At 40.0% G+C, this 9,118-nt stretch overlaps 1 protein-coding gene across 4 annotated transcripts in view; it reads right to left on the reverse strand.

Annotated features, from left to right (window-relative positions):
* The window catches only part of FLI1 (Fli-1 proto-oncogene, ETS transcription factor), an 89,302-nt gene extending 84,572 nt beyond the window's left edge, over nucleotides 1-4,730 (reverse strand). Inside the window, exons 1-2 of one of the 4 annotated variants that reach the window (XM_063355096.1) lie at nucleotides 4,684-4,730; nucleotides 2,019-2,100 (exon numbers count right to left, since the gene is read on the reverse strand). In XM_063355096.1, coding sequence (XP_063211166.1) covers nucleotides 2,019-2,057 — 39 coding nt within the window. In that variant the 5' untranslated portion in view covers nucleotides 2,058-2,100; nucleotides 4,684-4,730. Of the gene's footprint in view, nucleotides 1-1,991; nucleotides 2,101-2,214; nucleotides 2,230-4,084; nucleotides 4,460-4,683 lie in introns of those variants that run through there. The other 3 variants (XM_063355095.1, XM_063355094.1, XM_063355097.1) reach the window with 3 other exon arrangements.
* Between the last annotated feature and the right edge of the window lie 4,388 nt (nucleotides 4,731-9,118).

Here is a 9,118-nt window from a genome sequence, read left to right on the forward strand (position 1 = left end):
CCTGGTGGATAAAACACATACTTATGTGAAGAGAACTTTGTCCAAGCACTTTGCCTGCAGGATTGTACTTAATGAGAAGGCTATCCCGACACAGTAACGGACAGACTCACTCAATCCTGCTGGAATGTTAAATTATTTAGGCCTGGATCTTGGTTCCACTTAATTCAAAAGGAATTTTGCTACTAACTGGAGCGGCAACTGGATCTAGCCTCACAACAAAAGGCAATGATACCATAATATAGGATGTCAAAGGGCCTTCATCTCTTCATTGTAAACAGAACACATCTCAGATCGTTTCCCACGTAAGGGAACTAACTCCAAAGAGAAATTAATGCTAAAGCTGGGCACAGACTGCATTACATCTTTCTTTACTTGAACTTTGAGTGAATTTGCTTTCGTGAGACTTGAATTTCATTTATTTTCCACAGAGTTTCTATTCTTCCAGAAGCTGGTACAAAGCTTTACAAATTTAAAAAGCAAAATTAAATCACCAACATTCCCTGAAACGTTGTGCTAAGAGTGTGATTTTGGGGGATATCAACTGAAAGTGGAATCTTGACCATTCCTGGTCGGATTTGCTCTAGAAACCTGGTCCAGAGAGCTGCACAAGTTCACCCAATCAGGGAAAACAAGTAATGCCACATGACCTTTGAGTCATCCCACCAAGCTTGCATTTCAAATATTAATACTCTTAACAAACTGCTCACAAAATGAGCCATTGCCTATGGATTATATACAGAAATCATTCAGTGAATCACTTCCAATACTGTGTATGTATACGAAAATCACAATTGGCACATGGATCATTGACTAAGGGTGGGGAAAAAAAAAAAAAGAGACAAACACAAAATTCCTGTAATAAATTATTCATTACAAATTAACCACCCAGCTCTAGTTAACACCCTTCTGTGTTTCTTCAGCCTGAGAGAGAGGAGGCTTGTGTTTTAGATTTTCCCTAAGTGCTGTTGCATGCAGGGTTTGCCTTAAACGTGTAACCCAGATGTCCCAGGCTTGGTTTATTTACATTCTTGGGAACTGTTGTGGAAAAAAACCTATATGATGTCAAATATAATATACTACTCAATTGAGTTATAAAGGGACAAGGCTGTGCCAACCCTTCTTTGGTATTTGTTTTATTCTTATGAAAAAGAAAGAGGCAGAAGTGTCCCATCAAAATACATTCTAAGATCAATTTTTTTTTTTACTTAAAAATAAAAAGATATACAAGCAACTATTTAGAGTGCAAGATCTAGTAGTATCTGTCATTAGCCATTATCAGTAAAATCAACTGAAGTCAGTTTGCCTACTAAATTGTATGGAAGCATTGCTCAAAGAAAACCATAAGTAACACTGTGAAAGAAATCCCAGTATTATATAGCGTTGCCTGGTGTGACAATCCATTTCTTCAGTAACTGAAAGAGATGTTTTGGTTTAACTCATTAAATATTTTTCCCCTTTAAATCCATTTTGAAACATACCTTTCAAAAAACATAACTTCACATATCATGTTGCATATTGAATTCAGTAGTTGGCACAGCAGAGAAGTAGAGGGATATTAAATGAAATTTAGCTCTGTTTCAAGACTAAATGGTATCTAGGAAATCAGAAAATTGGAAGCCAATTTAAGAAACCACTATGATATAATATTGGTAGCACACCACCACTATCATATTGGTTTCAGAGCAACAAACCACTACTATAATGTAATTCAGGACACCCTCACTGTAATACCAGTTATAGAATAACCCACCAAACCAAGCATCAATGCATTATAAAAGACAAGACCACTTTGACATATTGGTGGTCCCTGATGATACAACTTTTGACTCAACCCTGCGTATTTCCAGAACAATAACTGTGATACTTGAGACCTCTCCCTCCAAAGGTAGAGGGATTACTTTTTTTCTGCTAAATTGATTGAGAATGGGAACGAGATTTTCAACTAACACAAACGATTGTGAATTTTGGAGGATTGTAATTTTTGACATTACCTGTTTAAAGATGCTGTCATGTCTTACCTTGACGTAAGACGAAGTGTCTGGTACAGTCTGAAACATCCTTATTTGTTTAATAGATATATTTAAAGGTCCTAAAATTGACCTGAAATTAAAAAAAAAATAAATTAAATCATATATATATAAAAGTAAAGAAACAAAGCATTGTTTAAAAAGTAAGATAAGTAATAAAATTTAAAGCTCAAGTATTAAAGTATACCTTTTAAAGGACACAGAAAGACATCCACCACAGTAACTAAAAGTCAAGTAATAGACAGGACTTCACAAAGTAGGGTTTCATTTCTGTGCTTTAACAACAGTTTGGGTTTGCTTTTGGATTCCCCCTCCTCAGGAAGAGAGCCTTCTTCACTTTTGACCGGAGCAGAGGGAAATGTTTGACATTTGATTAACTGAATTTCTTAGCCAACAATTAAAAGCCAGCTGAAATACTCATGTTTTCATGTCGAGACTAGTTAACCCTATTGACTTGTATCCAAGGGTTTCACTTGGCTAAATGAAGGGCAGTTGCCTTTCGTGACTCATTGAAACCATTCCGAGCCATTAGCCTGCCGGCCTCTATTGATTTAAAGTACCTTTCTCACCAATAATAATTAAACAATAAATTAAAAAAAAAAAAATAGCGAAGGAAGTATCATTCCAAATAGCAGTAAAAACCCCCAGGCTTGTCAATCTCAGCCCTTCTATTTCAGATAGTGCCGTTATTCAGTCAAACATAGCGGTGCTTTATCTCAGGCTTGCATCAATGCAGTACATCTGTTTTTCTGTACTTCTAAGACTTGATGATCTCCTGATGAACAGGTTTTTTTGCCTCTTCCCCCCCCCCCCCCCCCCCCCCCGAAGTCATCACTACAGAGATGCAGAGATTAACAACGATCCTGAAAAATGTAATGGTGTGTGGGAAAATAAATCTGGAGTAACTAAAATATCCGACAACTATTTTTCCTACCCGCTCCTCTCAGGATCTTTGGTCCCCTTGGAAAGCGCCAGAAAGCGATTAGCGTACTGTAATTAGTGCATCGTTAAGAAGCACGAGCCCACCCCCTCCCCGTCCTTAGCAAGCAGCTCGTTAAGTGCTTCTATTCTGACGGTCCCGTTTTGCCGGGGTGGGAAAAGTCAGAAATTTACCCAGATTTTACTGCAGGAAAATTATTCTACAGAATTAGAAATATGCATAAGGAGTTGCGCACGAGTGGTCAATACTCCTGGGTTGGGTGGTTGGTTTGTTTTTCTTTTTTTTTTTTTTTCCTAGCTCTTCAGGAAAAGCTGTGGGGTCCTAACTTTGCAGCTCGTTCAGATCTAATACAACCCAGACACCGCTGGTTAATCACGAAATATCCTCCGTTTGATTAATGAAGAAGCCCGCGCCGCGCTGGAGCTGTCTGCTCCCTACTCTGGGTAGCTGCCACCCCGCCGGTGAAAGCCCCTTCCTCGCCCCCAGCAATGCCAAAGAGCTGGCTTGCTTTGAAACATCTGCTGATTTAAAAAAAAATAATAAATAAGTAGAGAGAAAGAAAGCAAAAAAACCCCACAGCCCAACAACTCTGGAAAATAAAACGTTCGCTATCTGCACGTAAACCCCCCTTTTATTGATTTTTAAAGCATTTATTACGCGGCCAGCTGGCACAGAAGGGCAACCGATTATAAAATCGACAATGTGTTTCTGATAAGTACAATTCTTTTTTCTGTCGTCCTCCCTCCTAACACATTCCAGTTTCTTTTGCTTCTGAACTTGCAACGGGGGGTGGGGGTAGACAGAGTTGAGGGACAAGGTAATTTTGCTTAGCCAGTAAATTTTCTAGGGTCAAGGATTCACGTATCAGTTTCCCCTGCTCCCCTCTTTACCCCTGATTAGCGCTCCCCCCCACCCCCGATTACATCCCTCTTATAATTACGCATGTTCATAGAAATAAATACATCTGCATATTTGGAGCCAGTCTTAAGAAGTCTGCTGTGGATTATTTATCAATCGTATTGCCCTGCCAGCATCAGTCACAGTATAAAAGGGCCTCTTAAACTACTTTTAGATTCGCTTCTTGCTTATTCTTATTACTATTATTGAAATGACTCACCTTTTATACCCTTTCCCCTCAACCAGTGGCAGACCAGTTTGTAAAGATCCAGGTTGAGACCAAAAATAAAACTCCCCACCAGTTCTGGATTACTACCCTGCTGCTGCAGTTTTGCAAAGAGGAGAGATTAAACTTGTTAGATCCAAAGCAGCGCCGAAGTTAAAATTCCCAGCCCATCCAGACAGGCTGCATCAACCAGGCATTTCCTCAGGGGGCTTCTGTAATGCTCGCAGCTCCAGGACGTGCTTTCCTTTCCCTCTCTTCTATGCTCTCTACTTTTCATTTGATTTCCGTTTTTCCCCTTATCGATATTTCAGCTCTTCCCTCAGATTAATCATGGCTATGCGGCACCTTCGCCCAATGAGCCTGCCTGGCGCTACTCACAACTTTAAAGAACAAAAAAAAAAAAAAAAAAAAAAAAAAGAGAGAAAAAAAAATTCACAACTTTCTTAAAAAAATATTGCTGAGGAGTCAAGCCGAAAGGAGACGCTGAGTGGAGCTCAAGTGCTACTTTAAATCCCCTTTTAAAATAAGGAAGTTTCAAATATCCGTTTTTAAATCATCGTTCCTTACTTTGAGCTTTTTTTCCTGAGTCTTACCTTGAAAATAGTTAACCCATTTCCCCCTGAAGCAGAACTGAAAATAGTACGGACGACGCTACAGATGCACACGGCTGGAAAAGGGAGATGAAATCGCCTCGAAACTATTCTCTCTATTGGATCAAGAATTCCGGATTTCTCTCTGCAAGCCGAAACCTCCAGATCCTTTTAGCTATTTAATAATACCCCATCGAATAGTAACGCATTTAGGGAGGGAAAGGAAACACATCTTCAATCCAGGGGATATTTTTTTTCGCCAACGTCACGTTTCTGATGAATATTGTCATCTCAGAAGGGTTCGCAGATAATATTTTGCACTAACCTGGGGAAGAAACTTCCAGGGATTTTAGTACGACATCAATTTTAAATGTAACCCTCAGAAGGGTTACCAAAACTATTTGGAAAATGTCCTTCCACTCTCTATTCTCTTTCTCTCCTTCCCGGCTTTGCCCCAAATTCCAACATATTGAAACATTTTTCTCCTTAATAAGAGGAACATATAAAGTGAAGGGGTGAAAGGGCAACTTGGGAGCCGTGCCTAGAGCTCCGCACACAATTTACTCTCTGGTAGACGAGGCGTTTAGCATTCCTCCCAATTTCCAAGGAAAACAGACTCAGACCTGTACCCAGTGACCAGGGACCTCGCCAGAGCCACTTTTTAATATAGAAATTCTTCGGATTCTTTGTTATTATTATTGTTGTTGTTGTTGTTTATGTTAAGAGGGAGAGTTTCCCAGGTAAGGTAAAGCGCCAGGGATTTTGGTAGGAAGATCTCGGGAAGATAACTTCCGATGGAAGGAAAAAAAAAATCGAAGCGACAGGAGGGATTTGCGAGGTGTGTAGGAGAGAAAGAGGATCGGAAAAAAATATTAAAATCAGCGTTGTCCTTTTTAAAGGGCTTTCAAAAGAATCGCGGGGTTAAAAATGCCGTTTGCAAGCCTTAATCTCATTATTCTGCGGGGATGTGAACAACTCTTTCTGCACACGGACAACTGAGCTAGCTAGGGACCGAATCAGATCACATTTCAAAGTCATTTTTCATTCTTTTCTCACGTTTCCACGTGTGAATTACACAAAACACGTAGCTGAAGAGGAACCCCGAGGGCTTACTATTGTGTTAACAAACCCCTCTTCCTCTAATTTTCGTTGAGGGGCAGCTAACAGGCGTTTGCATCTCTCCCCCGTGCCTTTTCCCCGCGAATTTCCTTTATTTTTAGGCAAATGTGCCCAAAGTCTCGGCAGAGGTCTGACAGTGACCACTGAGCCACTTAATAAGCTGCAATGAAATAAACTTTAAAGGTTGGCGTTAACAAAAATTGAGGACGAGAAGCACTTAAAAGTTCAGGGGAAACGCTTGCCCCGAATCCTGAGCTGGGTTTGCTACCCCTTGTAATCAAACCCCACAGTCAAGTCGAGAAACCCATGTGGCTAGTTGCAGTCATCTTGGGAGCTTTACTAGCCCAAAAGAAAATTGCTGGCAAATTGGAAACAGCTGTAGCGTTGGAGACAAAAAAAAAAAAAAAAAAAAGAACACCCCCCCCAACACACACACTCCTGAGCAGAGAAAGTTACAGAAGTTTTGTTTACACAAATAGCTCCAACGCAGACATGACATTTCAAGTTTTCATCAACAAACCATAGGTGACTTGTATGTAAGCAACATTTCAACATTCATCACTGGCAGTGATTTTTTAAAGATGCCTATGAAATCTCTCCCTCTCGCGTATAGGCGCTTCCAGTTCGCTCCCGTGGCAGCTGCCTGTGCCTATGCCCCCTTTAACAGGGTGCTAGCAACACAAACAGTGACTTAAAACCCACAAAGAATTTTATCCAAGGGCTTGGGGGAGGGCAGGGGGGGGAACCTGACAAGTGCTCGATTCTCATAAGCCTGTCGGACAATTGCTAGAACAAATGAAACGGTGGAAAAGCTCGAAGTCCTGCAAAATGTGCTCTTTTCATGTTTTCTATTTATTAGATACGTTAAGAGAAAACAGACTCATATGAGTCCCAAATGTAGGCAGAGTATTAAAAGAGGCATGTGTATGCTCCAGCAATTACAGCTGAATTTGATTAAAAACGTCATGAGGACTGCAAAAGCAGGAGTTACCTGATACACTAACCCTGAGGTTGCTTTAGGATGAATTATAACACAATTCATTTTATTTTAATAGGTCACTATAAGATTAACTGTTTAAGGATGGAGCTGTGCTATAAATGTTTACATCAAACCAGAAATAAGCAAGCTTTACTTTCTGGTTGTTTAGAAATAATGTTTATTACATTTTAAAATTCCTCAACATGTTAATTAGGAATAAGGAGAAAGTATGTGAAGTCAAAAGGAGTTCCAGTGCTTGACATATAACCACACACACACTTCTGTGCTTCAGTTTCTCTTTCCTAGGAGGAAAATGTGGTGATTTTTAACTGGCCATCATCATTTCCACATGCTATGGGAAAATAATGGCAACAACTTTTTTTTTTTCCCCTTGCTCCTCTCATGGTCTTGGCTGAAAATTTGAAGGCGCTTTGTAGCCTGGGCCCGTGGTCAAGAAGACCAGCCAAAGCCTGGGGTGATGACTCTGTCCCAACAGCCCAGAGAAATCAGCCACCACAGCAGCCAAATTTGTGTGTTTGGGATGGAGAGAGCTTGAAGACCCTTCTGTGACCGAGGGGAAACATCTCACAGGCATGAAGGACTTCGACACACCTTCCCACTTTCTGTTCCCAAAGCAGAGACTGTGTCTTTGAACTTGCTTTAGCTGGTACAAACATCTCTCGCAGATAGCTCCAAGAGATGGAATAAAAATAGCCTCATAAATTTCCCCCTCAAGAAAGAAAGGGTGAAACAGAGAACTACCATGTAGAGATGTTCATCTGATTTTTCATCTGGTGTACTGCTGGGGAGTTTTTGGATGAGATAAAAACCCCTCTGTGGCTACAATTCCCCCCCCTACACCCGTGCTATCTTTAAGCAATATCTAATACAATAGGTACTTGTGCATGGCTGCAACTGTAAGGAGCAGTTGAATTTAATTATCATTAGTCATAATAGTGCCATATTGCTGAAATTAAAACATTAATTCTATAGGAAAATCCTACCTGTTAAAATTTATTTTCATTTAGAATCGACAAGAAGGGCAAACTTGGAATTTTAGCATGAAAAGAAACTTCTGTCATGCTTACTTCAAGGAAAAATGAAGTGATATTCTCAAAAAGGTTTAATTCAGAGAAATCAGAAGGACCCATTTCAGTGAAGATAGGCTGTTTCATTTTCACTGGTCAATGCACCTAAAACCACTTTGATAAATTCAACTGAAAATCAGCAAAACTGCTAAAAATTTTTTTTTGGAAAAACATTTCAGCTTTGCTAAATCCCTCTCTACCACAAAACCCACCTTTGAAATAGAATATGTTTCACCCTGGCCTAATATTCACGATGAATGTGATTAGTCTATTAAAATAAATAATCATAAATTATTGATAAAATCATTATCACAACAAAAGCTTTAGTTACAGAGATAAAATGAGCAGACAGGAAAAAAGGAATTGCCATTATTGTTAGATTCTATATTATTCTTGAAAAAGGAATGTTAGGTGAAGGTTCATGTATGTCCCAGGAATTATAAATTCTGCTTAATGTGAATAAGAATCTTTCACTTTTGCTGAACTGTCTTGATTTAAGGACATGGTACTGTGGGGACTATTTATTTTGACTAGTATTTACTGTGAAGTTACAAAAAGTGTGGGTTTTGTTTTTAAACACATGATTATTTACAAAACACTGTAGTTTCCACTCCCTATTGTTTATAAACATTTGAGGAAATTATTTACTGTCCATGGGATGTCATGTAATTCGCCTGTTAAACCAGTTTTGGTTTGTGACTGGGCTCGCGTGTTTCTCAGTTCATGTGTTTTGTTTTTCTTTAGTTTTCTTACCAGACTTTAGAGATATCCTCCTGCAGGTTAAGTTAGGCAAAATATAAATGTTATAATGAAAGACATTTCCTGACCTAAATACAGTTTAACAGACAAAAGGGTGGGAAGGAAAGTTTAAGGACAGGGTGGTAAGACCTTAGGCCCCACGAGAGCATGTTGGTGGCAGAAGTGGGACAAGAAATCATTGCAAATCCTTTATGCTGCACAAGTTCTGGTCCTCCTGAATAGTCCCCAGCAGCCTTTGCATGGAGCCTCCATTCTTCGGGGACCTCACAACTGCATACGTGTCTTTGGTGATGCCTTTTTTACCGGGGTTTTTGTGTTCGGCCCCTTCATCGTTTATTTGGTGACAAAACGCCTGTTGGCCATGCCACACCTTTCAACTGCAGAGGCTTACCTGACACTGGTGACAGGGCTGGACAGGGCTGCCACCTGCTCTGAGGTCCCCTTTGTGGCGGGAACACCTAAGGTGAACGCCTCAGCCCTGGGCGGTGCCGGG

The sequence above is a fragment of the Chroicocephalus ridibundus genome, chromosome 18 (genome assembly GCF_963924245.1).
Source record: "Chroicocephalus ridibundus chromosome 18, bChrRid1.1, whole genome shotgun sequence".
Taxonomy (NCBI): Eukaryota; Metazoa; Chordata; class Aves; order Charadriiformes; family Laridae; genus Chroicocephalus; species Chroicocephalus ridibundus.